Source organism: Pan troglodytes, chromosome 13 (genome assembly GCF_028858775.2).
Source record: "Pan troglodytes isolate AG18354 chromosome 13, NHGRI_mPanTro3-v2.0_pri, whole genome shotgun sequence".
Lineage (NCBI taxonomy): Eukaryota > Metazoa > Chordata > Mammalia > Primates > Hominidae > Pan > Pan troglodytes.
Genome location: NC_072411.2, coordinates 135,505,465 through 135,525,374, shown reverse-complemented (window position 1 = coordinate 135,525,374; position 19,910 = coordinate 135,505,465). Strand labels below are relative to the sequence as shown.

General features: G+C 47.9%; 1 protein-coding gene across 2 annotated transcripts in view; it reads right to left on the bottom strand.

Annotated features, from left to right (window-relative positions):
- Positions 1 to 16,252, bottom strand: part of SAG (S-antigen visual arrestin) — a 42,664-nt gene extending 26,412 nt beyond the window's left edge. Inside the window, exons 1-4 of one of the 2 annotated variants that reach the window (XM_016950730.3) lie at positions 16,173 to 16,252; positions 11,357 to 11,487; positions 4,489 to 4,549; positions 1,831 to 1,875 (exon numbers count right to left, since the gene is read on the bottom strand). In XM_016950730.3, the coding sequence (XP_016806219.1) occupies positions 1,831 to 1,875; positions 4,489 to 4,549; positions 11,357 to 11,431 (181 nt within the window). In that variant the 5' untranslated portion in view covers positions 11,432 to 11,487; positions 16,173 to 16,252. Of the gene's footprint in view, positions 1 to 1,830; positions 1,876 to 4,488; positions 4,550 to 11,356; positions 11,506 to 16,172 lie in introns of those variants that run through there. The other variant, XM_009444580.4, reaches the window with a different exon arrangement.
- Positions 16,253 to 19,910: the final 3,658 nt, after the last annotated feature.

Genomic DNA, 19,910 nt, shown 5'->3' with positions numbered 1-19,910 from the left:
GGGAGATGAAGGCAGGGTCGGACTTGGCCCTCGGCCTGGCGCCCACCACCACTGACGGAGTGGGCAGCGAACACGGGTTTTCAACCTTTAGCATCTGGAGGGGATAGGGGCTGGGATTGGACAGAACCCTGCCACCCAGCTACTCCACACCACTCTGGAGAATCAGCCCCTTCGTGAGGGTTCACCGCTGTAAAGGGAGATCCTGGCATCTTCCTCCCGATTGTATCATGTTGCCAGAATGGTAGAAATCTGAAGACAGAGGACCCAGTCCCCTCCATCCTGCCCGCCCCCTTCATTCCCTAGCTCTGTGGCCTCAGAGGCTTTGAGACAGTGCTGGCTGCTCAGGTTCCAGAGGGCAGGATGTCTGGACGAATGAAGGAAGAAGGTAAGATGCAGAGGGAAACAGCGCTGGGCAGCAAAGCAGATGTGGGCCAGGGTCAATCGTGGGCTGAGTGAGGAGCCCGAAGGCTCACAGGCCACATGGGGAGGTGAAATCCAACTTGAGAAGGCTCAAGTTCCAGCCTCCTTTTCATGCTGCTCTGAAACATACTGAGCATTCTCCAAACCCCCACTTCTGAAAATTCTACTTGTTGAACAGACTTAAAGTGCGCGCCCAGTAGACCAGAAGAATTGTATGAAGTTCACTACACCTTCTAAAAAAGACACGAAGCACATATTTCTCAAATATAAAGCACGAGAGGCGGCCCCTCCAAGTGCGTGGTAGCTGTTGGTTGAGAGTTTTGCCTGCAAGCCCCAAAGGTAACTGCCCTTCGCTGCTGACTCAGAAGAAACAGTGGCCACTCACTCGCCCCTCATTCAAGCTCAGCACTAAGAAGGTGCCCAGAGACCACGTGGTTTGACAGCTGTCCTATGCAGTGGCTTTCCCTGAGAACAGGTGCCCTTCTCTGGTCAAGGACTTGGGCTTTCGGGGCTCAAACCAGATGCCTCCTGGTCCAAAGAGGAGCAGGGCACCCAGGAGGAAGGTGGAGAGGACAGAGGGGGCCGTTTGGGGCCCCGTTTCAGCCATGCCCCTCTCAATGCTGATGGCCCCATAGCTGACGTATTCCAGTGGCACATCCAGGGTTCTGAACAATTCCTTGATGTTGCCAGTAGCAACACTCAAAAAGGCATATTTAGAATGGAACTGAGTCAGTGACATTATCACAAGGATAGCTGGAATCTGTTCTAATTTGGTTTATGCAACTGTTATTAGTAACAAATTACTTACCACACACATCAAAACTGCCAGAAATCTTCAAGGGCGCCGTGACACTGGTTCAGAACCATCGAAGTAAGCACCATAATAAATTCTGGGTCTTACTCCCCCTGCCTCCCAGCAGGCATCATTTCCCCCTTTTCGGTGTTGGTTGAGAATTTTGCCTGTCAGCCCCAACGGTAACTGCCCCTCGCCACTGACTCAGAAGAAACACTGCCCACTCACTCGCCCCTCATTCATTCAAGGTCTTGTGTCCTCCTGAGTCCTAGGCACCCCAGGCACCCTCCTGAGTTTGCCTCTAGCACAGAAGTACATGATACAGGGGCGAGCAAACAGGGATGGGGGCCACAGACCTGGGCTCCGTCTACCATCTACTTATCTGCCACCCTGGACAATGACTTTGCTGAGCGAGTGAGCTCTGGTGTCAACAGGACCTATGTCACGTGAATTAGGTACAGGAGTGTGGGTCAGTGGGCCTGGCACTGGTTCCACGTGCAAGAGCGCTGCCTCTGCCTTCCTGTCTCTCCTTCCACGTAAATGCGCCTTCCCAGAGCCGCCCAGAGAGCAGTCCACTCCGCCCAGAAACCAGCCTGAGACAAGGGGCTTCATCTCACCTTTCTTTCCCTTCACAAGATCAGGATCAACCAACACGACACCATCTAAGGCAAAAGAGGGAGAGAGCAGTGAGGGTGGAGAAGATGAAAGAAACCAGACACCTACTTTAAAAACTGCGTATGTTTTTAATTACACATGTAATCCATGTTCATTATAAGAAAGAAAGAAAAGTCAAGCAAAGGGAAAAAAGTCATCCAAATTCCTACTGCCTGAAAATACCTATTGTGAAGATCTTGGTGCAGATTTTTATTTTATTTTTCCAGGCGAGGTGTGGTGGCCCATGCCTGTAATCCCAGTACTTTGGGAGGCCAAGGCAGGAGGACTGCTCGAGCCTAGGAGTTCGAGAGCAGCCTGAGCAACATAGTGAGATCCTTGTCTCTACAAAAAGTTTTTTAAAAAATTAGCCAGCAGCCTGGGTAACAAAATGAGAGCCTGTCTCTATAAAAAAACAACAACAACAAAATTAGCTGGGTGTGGTGGTACATGCCTGTAGTCCCAACTACTCAGGAGGCTGAGGCAGGAGGATCCCTTGAGCCCGGGAAGTCAAGGCTGCAGTGAGCCACGATCATGCCACTGCACTCCAGCCTGGGTAATAGAGGCAGACCTTTTCTCAAAACATACAAAAAAGAAAAAAGAAAAAAAGTTAGCAGGGCATGGGCCAGGTGCGGTGGTGCATGCCTGTGGTCCCAGCTATGTGAGAGGCTGAGGTAGGGGGAATTCTTAAACCTGGGAGGTTGAGGCTGCAGTGAGCTGTGACTGTGCCACTGCACTCCAGCCTGGGTGATACAGACACTGTCCCACACCCCCGACAAAAAAAATTTTTTTCCAGACATATATAACTTAATTATATGAATGCTTTTACTAAGTAAAAAAAAAGATCCTGTTATACATACTGTTCAGCTAACTGCTTTCCTCACTCAATTATACATTGCAAACATCTATTCATACTCACATACATACATCTATACACACACGTATATATATACACACACACATATAGAGAAAATGTGCTAATCATTTTAATAGCTACGTATTACTCCATTGAATGGATGTACCATAAATTATTTAATCACTTCCTATTGTTAGGGCATCTAGGTTGTTTCCAATTTTTCCCATTGTAATTAATATTGTGATGAACATCCTTATACATATGTCTTTATATCTCTCCATGACTTTTTAAAAATAAATTATAGAATTGGATTTGGCTTTTGATAACATGCTGCCAAATAACCTTCCAGAAAGTGTTTTGCCAAGGCACATTTGCATATCCAGTGTCTGAAACTGCCAGTTTTTCTACACTCTTTAAAAAACGTTTTGTGTTGAAATGATTATAGATTCACAGGAAGTTGCAAAGATAGTACAGAGACGTCCCTAGTATCCTTCATCCAGTTTCTCCCAATGGTTCCATCTGCCATAATTACAGTACAATATCAAAACTAGGAAGCTGACGTGGGACATTCTGAGAAACATTTTGGTTCTTTCCGGTTTGGAGCTACCACAAATAAAGCTGCTGTGAACAATCATGTATAGGTTTTTGTGAGGACACAAGTTTTCATTTCTCTGAGATAAGTGCCCGGGATGCAACTGATGGGTCATATGGTAAGTATGTGTTTCATGTTTTAAGAAGCTGCTGCTGGGTGCAGTGGCTCACGCCTGTAATCTCAGCACTTTGGGAGGCTAAGGCAGGCAGATCACTTGAGCTCAGGAGTTCGAGACCAGCCTGGGTAACATGGCAAAACTCCATCTCTGCAAAAAATACAAAAATTAGCCAGGCGTGGTGGCACATGCCTGTAGTCTCAGCTACTTGGGAGGCTGAGGTCGGAGGATCGCTTGGGCCCAGGAGGTGAAGGTTGCAGTGAGCCAAGATCTCGCCACTACATTGAAAGTAATGGCAAAAAACTGCAATTACTTTTGCACCAACCTAAAATATTTTAGCCATTTTGGTAGGTGTATAATACGCTCTCACTGTAGCTTTAATCTGTATTTCCCTAGTGGCTAATGATACCAAAGATGTTTTCACGTGCTTGCTTGTCTTCATGTATCTTCTTTGATGAAATGTCTCTTCCTGTCTTTCCCCCATTTTCTCATAGGATCTTGCTTTTTGTACTGCTGAGTTCTGAGCGTTCTTCATACATTCCAGACATGAGTCCTTTGTCTCTTCACACTCTTTAATATTCTTTCCAGCCGGACACGGTGGCTCATGCCTGTAATCCCAGCACTTTGGGAGGCCGAGGCGGGTGGATCACCTGAGGTCAGGAGTTTGAGACCAGCCTGGCCAACATGGTGAAACCCCATCTCTACTAAAAATACAAAATTAGCTGGGCGCGGTGATGCATTCCTGTAATCCCAGCTATTTGGGAGGCTGAGGCAGAAGAATCACTTGAACCCAGGAGGCAGAGGTTGCAGTGAGCCAAGATCATGCCACTGCACTCCAGCCTGGCCAACAAGAATGAAACTCCATCTCAAAAAAATAAAAATAAAAATAAAAATAAAAATAAATAAAATTGTTTCCAATCAGCCAGTGGCGCCTCACTAATGTTTTAATTTGCATGTCTTTATTTAGATTATTAGCAAGGCCAGTTTTTAAAAACACAAAGTGAGCGGTTATCTGTGACTTAAAGGAAAACCAGCATTACAGTTTTCTCCAAGCAACTTACCCACAGGCTGGACTTGGCTGACATGGTCTATGTAGTCTCTCTTCCCCAGGTAGATGGTCACCTGCAAGAAGAACAGGTGTGGGTCTAAGGGCCAAAGAATGCTAAGCTAAGGCATCCATGATAAAAACCAGCAGCAGCCCAGGCGCGGTGGCTCACACCTGTAATCTTAGCACTTTGGGAGGCCAAGGCGGGCGGATCACGAGGTCAGGAGTTTGAGCCTGGCCAATATGGTGAAATCCTGTCTCTACTAAAAAAAAATACAAAAATTAGCTGGGCATGGTGGCACACGCCTGTAGTCCCAGCTACTCAAGAGGCTGAGGCAGGAGAATCAGTTAAACCTGGGAGGCGGAGGTTGCAGTGAGCCAAGAGCACGCCACTGCACTCCAGCCTGGGCAACAGAGTGAGACTCCGTCTCAAAAAAAAAAAAAGAAAGAAAGAAAATTATGTAAATGAGACTTTTGCCATCCATTTGCATGTTAAATCTTTTATTTCCAGCTGTGGAATGAAAGGTAGCCCCTCTTTGTCACAAGAACTTCTGGACAGGCTGGGTGTGGTGGCTCACCCCTGTAATCCCAGCACTTTGGGAGGCTGAGGCGGGCGGATCACCTGAGGTCGGGAGTTTGAGACCAGCCTGGCCAACATGACGAAACCCTGTCTCTACTAAAAACACAAAAATTAGCTGGGCATGATGGTATACGCCTGTAATTCCAGCTACTCGAGAGACTGAGGCAGGAGAGTTGCTTGAGCCTAGGAGGTGGAGCTTGCAGTGAGCAGAGATCGTTCCACTGCACTCCAGCCTGGGTGACAGAGCAAGACTCTGTCTCAAAAAAAAAAAAAAAAAAAAAAAAAGAACTTCTGGACAACGCAAAGAGGTGGGAGTTCTGGAGAAGCCCCTGAAATCCCACCAGGTGAACTACTGCACAGGTAGACCTAAAGCCATGCACTGAGGGAGCTGGGTGGGAAGGGGATGGCCATCATCTGGGCCCACAGGCCCTGGCCCTGTCCTGCCCCTGGCAACGAAGGTCTCTACCCACTTATGGGAGAGCAGGGTTGGGTTTCCCAGCCCTCAGCACTTTAATCCATAGGACTGTGGCTTGGTGGTAGTAATCTGGAGTCTCTGCACATCTTTAAGCATCTACTGCAGAGTCTAGGACACACAGGGATTCAGTGTTTGCCAAGTGCACCAATGAATGAGAGTACACTCTTTCATTGAGTGTGGACCCCTTGGCTGGCCCCCTTCTTCGAATGAATATTTTGAATTCCAGGAACGGCCTAAATCATTTTTGTTGGCATTAAGTCCTCTCCTATACGCTCCCCTTTCACCCATATCAGATGTCCCGAAGCGTAGCCCTGTGCCCTCTAGGTTACTCGCATGAATGATGCTGAAGTGACTTCCAGCAAATACCACTAGAACCCTGGTTTACAGAGAAGATTCCGTAGGAAACCTTATACTCCCAGCGCTAAGCATGTTTGGGAGGCCTCACTAGCCTGGGTGGTGTGGAAGCCTGGCATCTGTGAGCAGCGGGCTGACCGGGACACACACTGCTACCTGCTGGTTGCTGCAGCGAGTCCCAGCTTCCTAAACACTGTGGGTGTCTTGGCCTTGCCCTCAAGATCCACCCTGCGGGGCTGACCAGGGTGTGTTGCCCTAGTAGATTCCCTGGTCTTCTGGCTTCTGGGCAAGGTGGGCCAGATGTTTGTCCCCACCTTGCCTGCATGGTGGCTGGGCCTGGGGCTGGCACAGCCCGCTAGTGGGGATCACAGTTCCTGGCAGGTAGCCCTGAGGGCCTCGGGGTTCTGAGAATTGTGCGATCCCTCATCCCTTAACCCCAGGGAGGTGCCAGCACCCAGCTGCTCATCACTGCCGTGTGGCGCATGGAGCTCTTTCTTGTAATTTTTTTTTTTTTTTTGAGACAAGGTCTCATTCTGTTGCCCAGGCTGGAGTGCAGTGGCACTATCTCAGCTCACTGCAACCTCTGCTTCCCAGGATCAAGTGATCCTCTCACCTCAGCCTCCCAGGTAGCTGGGACTACAGATGCACGCCACCATGCCCAGCTAATTTTTTATATTTTTTTGTAGAGACAGGGTCTCGCCATGTTGCCCAGGCTGGTCTCAAACTCCTGGGCTCAAGCATTCCACCCACCTCGGCCTTCCAGAGTGCTGGGATTACAGGCATGAGCCACCACTGTACCTGGCTATTTCTTGTGATTTCTTTCACACCTGCCTACACCCTAGCAAACAGCCCCTTTTAAAAACTGTCCTCTGGCCAGGTACAGTGGCTCATGCCTGTAATCCCAACACTGAGAGACCAAGGTGGGAAGGATCACCTGAAGTCAAGAGTTCAAGCCAGGGCAACAAAGTGATACCCCCTCCTCTGTCCCCTGCCATCTCTCCAAAAAAAAAAAAAAAAAGATTAGCCCGGGCAAGGTGGTGCCTGCTTGTAGTCTCAACTACTTGGGAAGCTGAGGAAGGAGGATCACTTGAACCTCGGAGGTTGAGGCTGCAGTGAGCTACGATCGTACCATTGTACTCCAAACCTGCTCTCCCACAAAGGGGGTAAAGAGATCTTCACTGGTCTCCAGAGTAAGACCCTGTCTCAAAAAAAAAAAAAAATTCTCCCCAAATCAACCAATTTGGAGGCTGCCTTGCAGGAATGGTAACTATGACATCGCTATTCTGCTGCTCAGTGTCTACTGGCTGCTCACTCCTTCTCTGTGGAATAAACCCCAGCGCCTTGTGCGTGGCCACCCTGAGAGCGTCCTCTCTGACAGCTCCGCTCTTCCCTGGGCTCTGGCCACAGCGGCTCTGCCACAGCTCCCCCAAACACCACAGATTTGTGCCTCTGTTCCTATTGTTTCCACGGTAAGGAAGGCCCTTCTGCTGCACTTTCACCTGGGAGAAATCCTACCCACGCTTCAGGGGACACCTCACGGTCCCCATCTCTCCCTTTGCCCAGCACCCCCTGGCTTTTGGTGCCCCGGGAGCATGTGGCCTGCGACCACACCTCAGTGTGCAGCACTCTGTGTTCTGGGTGCTCTTGCAGGAGCCCGTCTCCTTTGCTAGACTTCGCCTGTCAATGAGGCAAATGCTGCTTTCATCTATCCCACACGCGGTTACAGAGGCCCCAGCAGCTGCTGGCTACTGAAAATAAAAACCGAAGAAGACATCCCCTTGGTCCCCAAGGTCCCTGCTCTTTGGTTGGGAGCCCAGCAAGTGAACTGGCAATTGTGCTCCTGGAATAAATGCCAGGGCAAAGGCTGGTGGGGAGGAAGCCTGAGGGGAGGGCACTGAGGAGGGAAGGAGAGAGGGAAGGCTCTTGCTTTCAGAGGAGGCTCTACCTGGTGGACAAATGGCATAGCCAGAGGACAGGGGACAGTTGAGGGCATGCTCTCTGAGCAAAATGTATACGAAGCCCGGGGCCCCGAGAATGCTTCTGGAACTGCCAATGGCTTCACCATGCCACTGAATGGGGATGCAGGCTGCTGCTGCTGAAATGGTCTCATAGGACGTGGCCCTAAAGAACCTCAGAAGACGTTGAAGCGTTTTAAGCAGGATGAAAGACTTGAATTAAACAGTATTTAGAAAAGCTAAATAGAGAAATAGCTTTTGGAAGAATTAAATAGCATTTCGAGTGCTTATCATGTATCAGGGGCCAAGCTAAGCACTTTGACCACATGGTTTCACTTAATCCTCACAGCAACTCAATGAGACAGGAATGCAGCCCATTTTATAGAAGGGAGCACTGAGATTTAGCTCATGCCAGCAGCAAACTGGAGAATGGATCGGCAAGGGGAGAACCAGTTAGGCAGCCTGACTGTGGAGCTGATGAGGGGGACTGCAGAGTGGATGGGAGAGACAAGGGCAGGTGAAGAGAGGGCATGTTTCTTCTCTTTCAAAAGGTTTGGCTGCAAGGGAAGAAGAACTAGAAAGGATATAGGGTCAAGGGTAGTTGGTGGTTGTTCTTAAGGTGCATGAGGTCGGTACTTATTTGTTTATTTATTTGAGACACAGTTTCGCTCTTGTTGCCCAGGCTGGAGTGCAATGGCGCGATCTCGGCTCACTGCAAACTTCGCCTCCCAGGTTCAAGCGATTCTCCTGCCTCAGCCTCCCGAGTAGCTGGGATTACAGGCATGCACCACCACGCCCGGCTAATTTTTGTATTTTTAGTAGAGACAGGGTTTCTCCATGTTGGCCAGGCTGGTCTCGAACTCCTGACCTCAGGTGATCCACCTGCCTTGGCCTCCCAAAGTGCTGGGATTACAGGCATAAACCACCGCGCCTGGCTGGTACTTATTTTTATGCTCAAAGTACTAGCAGAGAGGAGAGGCTGCACACACAGCCAGACCAATGACTGAGGCCCCTGAGAAGGTGGCCAACCATGAAACCCAGGGTGTAAGAGGTGGTGAACCTCAGATGGGAGCAAACTACCCCTTCCACTGCAACAGGAAGGACAGGGGCAGGATGGGGGCAGGTAGAGAAGTGGGTGATGTGAGACTGTAGCCAGCCTTCGGGGGCCCATCCAACAGCCACACACCCCTTCTTCCTGGATAAAAGCCGCCAACTGTTGTTCAGGGACCACCATCTTCCACCAGGCGGTATGCTCAGAGGAGGCCAGCTCCAGGGTACGATTCTTGATTGGCCTGATTCACTATGATCATCTAATTCTTCTGGCTTGGGATTGGTTTACAGTGGACATGTGACCCAGTTTTGGCCAATGAGATATGAGAGAAGAGTCTTGGGAAAGATTTCCTGACCCTTACAAGAGACCCCAGGAAACCACAGCCTCTTCCTTCTGGATGTTGTCAAGTGTGGGTGAGACGCCAGGAGAGGGGGCAGTCATTTAGCCACCTGCTGGAGGATGAAGGTCAAAGAAGAGGGCAGCGTCGGGAGAATCACAGAGAAATGGGCTCAGAGCCCTGGCACACCATGCCTGGGGCCACACAGACATCGCTGGCAAAATGATCTGAATACATGAGACAGGAATTGAATTCTCTTTTCCCACCTGTGAGGACTTATCTACAAAAACCATCTACATTTCTTGGTGGAAAGGATGTCTATTTAGGAGCGAGGGGAAAACAACGTGGGAAACCAACACGAGTGGTTTCCTCTTCAGCCAGAAGTTGAGATAAAATGGACTGGAAAGATACAACTTGGGAAAGGGCTTGGAGAACGAAAGAATCAGAGTACTTGATTAAAATGACCGAGTTCCTTAACTAGGAGAGGAGAAGGCAGAAAGCACACAGGCAAAGCCGGATCTCCTGGGTGGCACGGTAAGGATGGGGAGGTTCTTTGGACCCCATACGGGGTTCAGAAGTCAGCCACAATGGGCCAGGTGCGGTGGCTCACACCTGTAATCTCAGCACTTGGGGAGGCCAAGATGGGCGGATCACCTGAGGTCAGGAGTTCGAGACCAGCTTGGCCAACAAGGTGAAACCCTGTCTCTACTAAAAATACAAAAATTAGCTGGGCGCGGTGGCGCATGCCTGTAGTCCCAGCTACTAGGGAGGCTGAGGCAGAATTGCTTGAACCTGGGAGGCGGAGGTTGCAGTGAGCTGAGATCATGCCACTGCACTCCAGCCTTGGTGACAGAGTGAGACTCTGTCTCAAAAAAAAAAAAAAAAAAAAAGCCAGAATGATGGCGAGCTACCCTGTCCAGTAGGGTAGCCACTGCTTAAGGTGGCTCCCGGACACCTGAAATATGGCCATTCCAAATTGACATGTTCTGTAAACATAAAATACACATCAGATTTCAATAATTCTTATATTATTATTTACAAGTTGAACTGATAGTTTTTTGGATATAGTGGGCTGAAATAAAATATAACATCAAAATGAATTTCACCTGTTTCTTCTTACTTTGTAAATGTGGCTACTAGAAAATTTAAAATTACATATGTGGCTTGCACTAGATGTTGCTGAGCTAGATTTTTGGCTCACAAGAAGCTGTCGAGTGGAGCTATCCACGGAGGCTGGACGGTGGACCCTCTCCCATGCGAGGAAGTTCATGGGCACACCTGGAGCATCTAACGTGCCCCTGGAGAGTGGTGGAAAGGGGGCAGACTGGGGCATTTTCCCTTATCCAGTGGCCCTGCGAGCCCAGCTGAGGCTTGAGACCCCCCGGGTGGGGTAGGTGCACGGAGAAGGAGGAGTCACATTGATCACTGTCTGGGTTTTACCCAGGCAGGTGACACAATAGATAGACAAAAGGCCAAGGGCATCACAGGTACTGACAAAACCGTGTTTAAATAGTAAGTCAAGGGTTCAAGGCTGGCTAGGAAAAGATGCAGAGGTGGGGGTGACAGTGTGGGGATTGAGGGATTCGGAGAAAACTGAGGGACACAGGACTAAAGTCTTGATGAGACTGAAGAGAAGCTCTATTTCTGCAGTTCATTCACTCATTTATATCTCAGTGATCATCCATCTTAGACAGAGACAAAAATAGACACAAAGCTTCCCTGGCCCTCACAGTGTTTGTTTGTTTTTTATTTGAGACAGAGTCTCCCTCTGCTACCTAAGCTAGAGTGCAGTGGCACCATCTGGGCTCACTGCAACCTGTACCTCCTGGGTTCAAGTGATTCTTGTGCCTCAGCCTCCCAAGTCTGGGATTACAGGTGCCTGCCACCATACCCAGCTAATTTTTGTATTTTTAGTAGAGATGGGTTTTGCCAAGTTGGCCAGGCTGGTCTCGAACTCCTGGCCTCAAGTTATCCCGCCTCTGCCTCCCAAAGTGCTGGGATTACAGGCATAAGCCACCGCACCCTGGCCCTCAAAGAGTTTTGATGTTGATCATGACTACACTGTACTTGAAAAAGCTCCATTTTTTTTAAACAATAATTTCTATCAAATCACTCACTTGTGCACCACTCACCGATTTGTCCCGGGAGATCTTCTTGAAGATAACATGGTTTGGTTCAGACTTGCTGGTCTTCCCGCTGGCTGCCATGTTATCTGTCCCTGGCAACTTCTACCACCTTGGGGTGTTGGTCAGGTGTTAGAGGGCTGAAGAAAGGTAAGACAATCCTAAATATCAAGTCAAGAACATCCTGGTTATGAAACCTACTCACGAGATCCTGTGCATCCTCACCATGCCCTTGTACCGGCTTCAACATCCGAGTTTCATCGGTGAGTCTTTGCTTAGTTTGTATTTTACTGCAGCATGCTTTGGGGTGTTTTCAATATTTTATTTTTCTTGGTAAGCTTCAAACATTTCTCAGTACACCTTACCAGGGAGTCTAGCTAGATTCCAATGAGGTTTTACTTTCTGACTAACCTTTGGTGTTATCACACTTAGCCAGGTTGAATTTAAAGTTCTATCGTGACTGTGTCTAATGGCAAATAAATCAGAAAAGTTCCTGAAAACCACAACATAACCACTTCGCAAAGACTGTTTTCAAGAAGATATTAATAGCCGGGTACTGTGGCTCACACCTGTCATCTCAACATTTTGGGAGGCTGAAGCGAGAGGATCATTTGAAGCCAGGAGTTGGAGACTGGCCTGGGCAACATAGCAAGATCCTATCACTTTTTTTTAAAAAAAAGAATATATTAAAATCCCAAAATTTCTATTTGGCAATTCCTACTAAGAGATAGCCACTCTGTTTTACAATTAAGAGGCCATCTTAGCGGTCTAGAATTAAGCATACTCTGAGGTGTTTTTTTTTTTTAAGATGTAGGAGCTCGTTCTGTTGCCCAGGCTGGAGGGCAGTGCCACAATCATAGCTCACCACAGCCTCGAACTCCTGGGTTCGTGATCCTCCTGCCTCAGCCTGCTGAGTAGCCAAGACTACAGGTGTGTGACACTATGCCTCGCTAATTTATTTTTATTTTTGTTTTTTTGTAGAGACTGGGTCTGACTGTACTGCTCAAGTTGGTCTCGAATTCCTGGCTTCAAGTGATCCTCCAGCCTCAGCCTCCTGAGTCACTGGGACTATAGGCATGAGCCATTGCACCCGCTCCCTCCAAGTCTCCTTAAATAGCAACCAAGTCTTATGGAATCCACACAGAAAAGGTGAAGGCGGGACATACTGTCTGCATGAAAACGCCCATCCTTGCTCTTCCCCACACCTGCCCCAGGTTTCTGATAAGGTTTTGGCCTGTGGTGGTCACATACCTTGTGATTTGTCACCAACCAGGTGGGAAGGGCCGGGTGGCAAGGAGAGGGTCTCTATGCTCTGAGATGATGAATAGCCAGCCCCTGTTCTGAGCAAGCTGGTACCGTCCTGCCAGATGAGCCTGCAGAGGCACCGCTGAGGCTCCTGGCCTACGTATGTGGGGAATTTGTAGGGGATCTAGCGAGGATGCCCAGCATCCAGGTCTCAATGTCTAAAAGCCAAATCCCACTTAAGGAGCAGAGTTGGATTAGTGCTGAGACAGTGAACTGGTAGTTTCAGCAGTTCTAAGCATTAAGCAACACCCCCCGCCCCGGTCTCCATACGGAGGGTCTCACAGATGTATGAGTCACCCAGCTGACTTGGGGAAGGTTGGTGGGAGGGCCAACAGCTAAATGAAAGCTACTTTTTCTTCTAAACCTCTTTGGATTCTGGAAATAGACTGATTATCTCTTCATTCTCGGGCATTGCCAGGACAGGAAGAGATTTGATTAAACTCAGCAGGCAGCTAATGCGACCTTGCGGGTGGGGACTAAACAAAAAGGTCAAGGAGAAATGTCAACCTCAAGATGAACCTGGTGTTATGCAAGCCAAGCTGGATCTGTCCCTCTCCTCCACCCGGTCCTACTGATTGATGGCTTCAGGAGTCCTGTTGATCCCCTCAGTGTCTCTGGAACCTGTCCGCGTCCTTCCATCCCCAGCACCGCCTTTGCTTCTCAGGACCGGAGTGATTCCCCACGGTCTGACTACATCTATTTCTTTTCTTTTTTTTGTTTTGTTTTGTTTTTTGTTTTGAGATGGAGTCTTGCTCTGTCTCCCAGGCTGAAGTGCAGTGGTGCAGTCTCAGCTCGCTGAAACTTCTGCCTCCCAGGTTCAAGTGATTCTCTTGCCTCAGCCTCCAGAGTAGCTGGGACTACAGGCGCCTACCACCACACTCAGCTAATTTTGTATTTTTAGTAGAGACAGGGTTTTACTATGTTGGCCAGGCTGGTCTCGAACTCCTGACCTCAGGTGATCCACCTGCCTCGGCCTCCCAAAGTGCTGGGATTCCAGGCATGAGTCACTGCACCCAGCCGACTACATTTATTTCTACCCTCCAAGCCCTTTTCCACACAGAGGCAGAGAGACCTTCTGAGCCTGGACCTGTCACCCCTCGCTTACAATCACCCATTGCTCTTAGAATGCAGGCAAAAAGCTTGCAGCCTCTGGAACCTCCGCCTGCCTTTCCTTCCACGCCGTCTGCCACGCTTCCTCCTTCCCACTATTTCTGCCTGGAACAAGCCTCTCCTCTCTCCACTTTGTTGACTCTTCTTGGCCTTTCAGATTTTTGACCAGGAGTCACTTCCTCAGGGGAGCTATCCCCAACCTCCAGGACCAGATTGGAGGCACGCTTGCATTTCACTCTTTTTTTTTTTTTCTTTCGAGATAGAGTCTCACTCTGTTGCCTGGGCTGGAGTGCAGTGGCGCGATCTCGGCTCACTGCAGCCTCTGCCTCCTGGGTGCAAGCGATTCTCCTGTCTCAGCCTCCCGAGTAGCTGGGATTACAGTTGTGCACCAGCATGCCCAGCTAATTTTTGTATTTTTAATAGAGATGGGGTTTCGTCATGTTGGCCAGGTTGGTCTCAAACTCCTGGCCTCCTGAAGTGCTGGGATTATAGGCATGAGCTGCCGTGCCTGGCCGCATTTCACTCTTGCTTGGGAATTATTCTAGTCTCTCTTCCCTCATTGGAGTCCCGGCTCCATGAGGGCAGGGCCTAGGCCATTTCGTTTCCTTCACTTTTGTCTTCACAGTGCCCAGAACAATGCCTGCTCCCAAGAACACTCAGGGAATGGATGGAGGGACTCTGCGACCACTGACACACTTACATGGGGGACTGACTTGGGAATGAAACAAGTACATGCAGAAAGCCTGTTCTGATGTTTGGGGTATCAGCATCCACCCAAACATTCCAATGGCTTCCCATTTAAGTCTGGACAATGCTTGCCAGGTCCGGCATGCTCTGGCCCCCCTTTACCTCTGACTTTATTTCTCACCACCCTCTCCCTTGCCCACTTCGCTCCAGAGTACTGAGCCTGTTTTCTTTTCTTTCAGAGACAGGGTCTCGCTCTGTCACCCAGGCTGGAGTGCAGTGGTGCAATCACAGCTCACTGCAGCTTTGAACTCCTGGGCTCAAGCGCTCCTCCCACTTAAGCCTCCCGAGTAGCTAGGACTGCAGGCACATGCCACCACACCCAGCTAATTCTTTAACTTTTTTGTAGAGATGGGGTCTTGCTATGTTGCTCAGGCTGGTCTTGAACTCCCAACCTCAACTGATCCTCTCACCTCAACCTTCTAAAGTGTTGGGGTTACAGACGTGAGCCACCACCACTGGCCTGCTTTTCTTTAAACCTCCATCTAGGCCTTTCCACTTGCTATTTCCTCTCCTGGAAAACTCTTTCCACAGCCAGTCACATGGCTCACTCCTTCAATTGCTTTGAGTCTTTACTTCAATGTCACCCTATCCTTAGCATACTCTATGGTTGGCTTCACCATACCTGAACTGCAAACCCCCTATTTTAAAACACAAAGATTATTCATTGGTGCTAAAACCATTAGGTGAAGAGTTGGTGGGAAAATGACTGTAGGACTGAAGCGATGCCACACGGATCATGGTGTCATCACAAGGTGCACGGCAGATGCCACGGTCAATCTTAGCATTGCCGGTGGTGTCAGCCACATGGGATGTGTCCCCTTGGGTTAACTTGAATCCATGAGCCTTCAGACATCATTTCTAGTTTATCGGAAATACAAGGAACGAGCTACGTGACCCAAGTGAGCAGCCAGACAAATCCAACAAACAATGCCACAGAAATGGGTAGGCCAGGTGCAGTGGCTCACGCCTGTAATCCCAGCACTTTGGGAGGCCGAAGCGGACGGATCACAAGGTCAGGAGTTCGAGACCAGCCTGGCCAACATAGTGAAACTCCGTCTCTACTAAAAATACAAAAATTAGCCAGGCATGGTGGTGGGTGCCTGTAGTTCCAGCTACTCGGGAGGCTGAGGCAGAAGAACTGCTTGAACCCGAGAGGGGAGGTTGCAGTGACCCAAGATCGTGCCACTGCACTCCAGCCTGGGTGACAGAGCGAGACTCTGTCTCAAAAAAAAAAAAAAAGAAAAAAAGAAAAAAGAAAAAAGAAAAGACATGGGGTTTACTAGATTAAAAGACGCTAAGACACTCGAGACCCAGATGTCATGTGCAGCTCCAGACTGAATACACAACTGGTCAAAAAGGATGTGTAGGACATTTTGGGTTCATTGGGAAAATCTGACTATGGTAAAATGCCTGGAGTAGAAAGGTGAGAGATTGTGACAGAACCAACAAGACTGCAGAATGGTGTGCGTAGCATGTCCACGTTTTGCAAACACACAGACTATGTATTTGTGTATACATACATATATGTACATTTACACACACATGCATATACACACAAGCATATTTACACACATACATGCAGGTTCATATGCATGCTATACCTATGCATACTTTGCAAGAATACACCTTAAGCTAACATTGGTAGTTAAAGGTCTCTCATTACCTTGTAATGAAATGGTAGGCTTTGTTTCAATTTTCTTGTCTATAATTTTTCACATTGTCTCCTATGATCATTTACTGCTCCTATAATAGAAAGGTTAACATACAAAACTGTGTTATATAAGTGAGGTGTGGTGGCTCACGCCTGTAATCCCAGTACTCTGGAAGGCCAAGGCTGGAGGACGGCTTGAGCCTGGGAGGTTGAGGCTGGAGTGAGCCATGATCACACCACTGTATTCCAGCCTGGGCAACAGAGCCAGTCCTTGTCTCAAAAACAAACAACAAAAAAACAAACAAACAAAAAACAATAAATAGGGCCAGGCACAGTGGCACACTCCTGTAATCTGAGCACTTTGAGAGGCCGAGGCAGGTGGATCACTTGAGCACAGGAGTTTGAGAACAGCCTGGGCAACATAGTGAGACCCTATCTCTATAAAAAGTAAACAAAATTAGCCAGGCCTGGTGGTGTGTGCCTGTGGTCCCAGCTACTTGGGAGGCTTATGCCAGAGGATTGTTTGGGCCTGGGATGTTGAGGTTATAGTGAACCGTGAGCATGTCACTGTATTCCAGCATGGGCAACAGAACGAGACCCTGTCTCAAAAAAAAATTGCTGTGGCCGGGCACGGTGGCTTACACCTGTAATCCCAGCACTTTGGGAGGCCGAGGTGGGCGGATCACCTGAGGTCAGGAGCTTGAGGCCAGGCCAACATGGTGAAACCCTGTCTCTACTAAAAATACAAAAAAAAAAAGAAAAAGCTGGGCATGGTGATGTGTGTAATCCCAGCTACTTGGAAGGCTGAGGCAGAAGAATCACTTGAACCCAGGAGATGGAGGTTGAAGTGAGCCAAGATCGCGCCACTGCACTCCAGCCTAGGCAACAGAGCCAGACTCCATCTCAAAAAAAAAAAAAAAAAAAAAAAGGGGAAAAAATGACTAGGGTGCTTCTTTCAGTGTCCCCATCAGAGGGCTGCCCTGAGCTGAGGCTGCAGGACCCAGGCCCAGTTTGCAGCTGTGAGCGCCTCCAGATTCCCCCATTCTCCTGCTGCTTCATCGTTCCCGGCTGCTGGAAGGCACAGATCTGCAGATCTTAGTCACTGCCCTGCCAATGCCGTGCAGGTGGGGAAATTTGGGTGGACTGGATGACAGATCTCACTCTTTTTGGAAATGTTATTCCCAACTCTTGGTCTGTGATGATTTTTTCTCTTCTTGGTGGAGAAATGAGAAAAATAAGGACACTCTTGTAGTTTTTCTGGGAGCCAAACTTATTCAATATAAAGGACTGTCCTTTTGAGATTATGAGCTTTTTAATTTTTTGGTATTAAAATATCTTTCTTCAGCCAGGCATGGTGGCTCACGCCTGTAATCCCAGCACTTTGGGAGGCTGAGGCGGGCAGATCACTTGAGGTAAGGAGTTCGAGAGCAGCCTGGCCAACATGGTGAAACCCCTTCTCTACGAAAAATACAAAAATTAGCTGGGTGTGATGGTAGGCGCCTATAATCCCAGCTACTTGGGAGGCTGAGGCAAAGAATCACTTGAACCTGGGAGGTGGAGGTTGCAGTGAGCCGAGACTGCATTCCAGCCTGGGTAACAGAGTTATACTCTATCTTTAAAAAAAAAAAAAAAAAAAAGGCATTGTTCTTCTTCTTGCCCTCTATCTTTATTGAGATATATATATGAAACGGGTGAATTTTGAAATAGTGATAGACATAGATGAGTGCAGGCAGATACATATAGAGAGGTAAAATATATCTATTTAATAACCAACAAAATTCACCCATTTTGAGTGTACAGATTGATGAGTTTTGGTCATCATATACATTGTGTAACCATCACTGTGATCAATTCCACCACTCCCTAAAGTTCCCTGTACCCATTTCCATCAACTCCTCCATTCACGCTCCTGCCCCAGGCAATCACAGATCTGCCTTCTGTCATTAGCTCTGCATTTTCTACAATTTTATTATGAAATTTTAAAGCACAGAAAAGTTAGAAGAACAATACAATAGACACCCACACAGTCAACTTCAAGACTTAACACTTAACATTTTGCTGCCTGCAATCCTCTGTGTCTATCTCTGTTTTTTTCCTTTTTAACTATTTGAACGTACATGCAGACATCACGACACTTTACCCGTATTTCAAAATGCAGCTCCTAAGCATAAGGAGAAAAATGTCCTTTCTTTTTATGAAATAATAATCAAGAGTATATGGTAGTTTAGAAAAAAGTCCTTACTTGGCAAACATTAAAAGCTGGCAATCTTCCCCTAGATTTATTTTTGCGAATTACTGGTCTATGAATTCTCAAAGTCTGGGAACCAGTGGCTATAGCATGCTTGTTTCTCTGGGGTTGGCTTCCAGTGAGACAATGCTATGAACCCTGTGTTTCATCTCCAAACACTAAACACAGCAGCCGGCTTGCCGGGCAGGGGAGGTGGGGGCGGGGTGGAGACATCCAGCTAAGAGGCTTATGGGCTTTGGGGTGCGGTTGTCATCTTAAGGGTTTACTGGGGCACATGCACGAGGAAAATGGGTACACTCTGCTAAACATCAGCTACAAAATGAAAATCTTGTGTCCTCATTGCCTTGATTTTACTGAAGCAGAGAACACCTAGGCGGTTTGAGGTATCTATAAAGAGTGCCAGGGAATCGGAGCTTTTAAAAGTCGCCTTATTTCCAACATGTATCTCCTAGACTTAGTCAATCAGTTTAAACAATAGAGGGCTGTTTTGGGTTGGGCTGGCTAATAATATCTGAAATCATAAACGCAATCCTGTGGGTGCACAATGTAATGAGAGACCTTTAAAAAAAATCACTTTGTTCCCATTCCATCCCTTACTTTGATCTCCTCTGTTAACATTCCCAATAAGTTACTGAATGCTTCCAAGGATGGGGAAATCACTACTTTGTTGTATATCCATCTTTTTTTCAAATAGCATAAAGAGTGACAAAACTATTATTTACTAATTATTAGTATTTACTATTATTAGTATTTACTAGTATTATTTACTAATTATTAGAATTAGTAAATTATGATTTACGAATACCAAATTATTAGTATAAAGAGTGAAAAATTATGTTAGGATGGAATTGGCTTCCCTTCTGCTTCTCTCCATTGCTCGAAGTTAATCTCTCTTCCACACGTGAATCCTTCCATGATTAGCCTTGTAGGCACTGAAACCCTCTCACCACCCTGGAGGTCCCACCCTTAGACAGATTTCCAATGTCTGTCTGGAGGCATCGTGCTAAAAATGGTACTTAATGTTGCAGGTTCCCATGTCATAGGAGCATGATGTACAAACAGCCCCAGATGGAGTCCTGGGTTCTTGGCCTACTGCTGAATCCATTGTGACCTTGAGGGAGTAGCCTGGCCTATTTCCTTTATCCGTGTGTCTGAGGGGACCCCCCAGCCTGCCTTGTCTTGCAAGGTGGAAAGATTTATGGAATGTGCAGACGGCCTTCAGAAGGTCAAGTCTTGTGCAGGAGGATCCTGATCAAGATTTTCTCGTCCTCTCCAGCGGTGAGGCTGACGTCTATCTTGTGTGCTTCTTCACCCTCTGGTCATGCCACCTGGGCCCCAACACTAAAGGGGGTTCTGATGACGATGAGGTTACTTCTACAGAAGAGTTGAGAGCCAACCACAAACCGAGGGCTTACCCTGGGATCCCTGGATGGGCTTCGGGATCTGTGAACCTAAGTTGCATGCAGAATTATGTACATATGCCTTTTTCTGGGGAGAGGGCT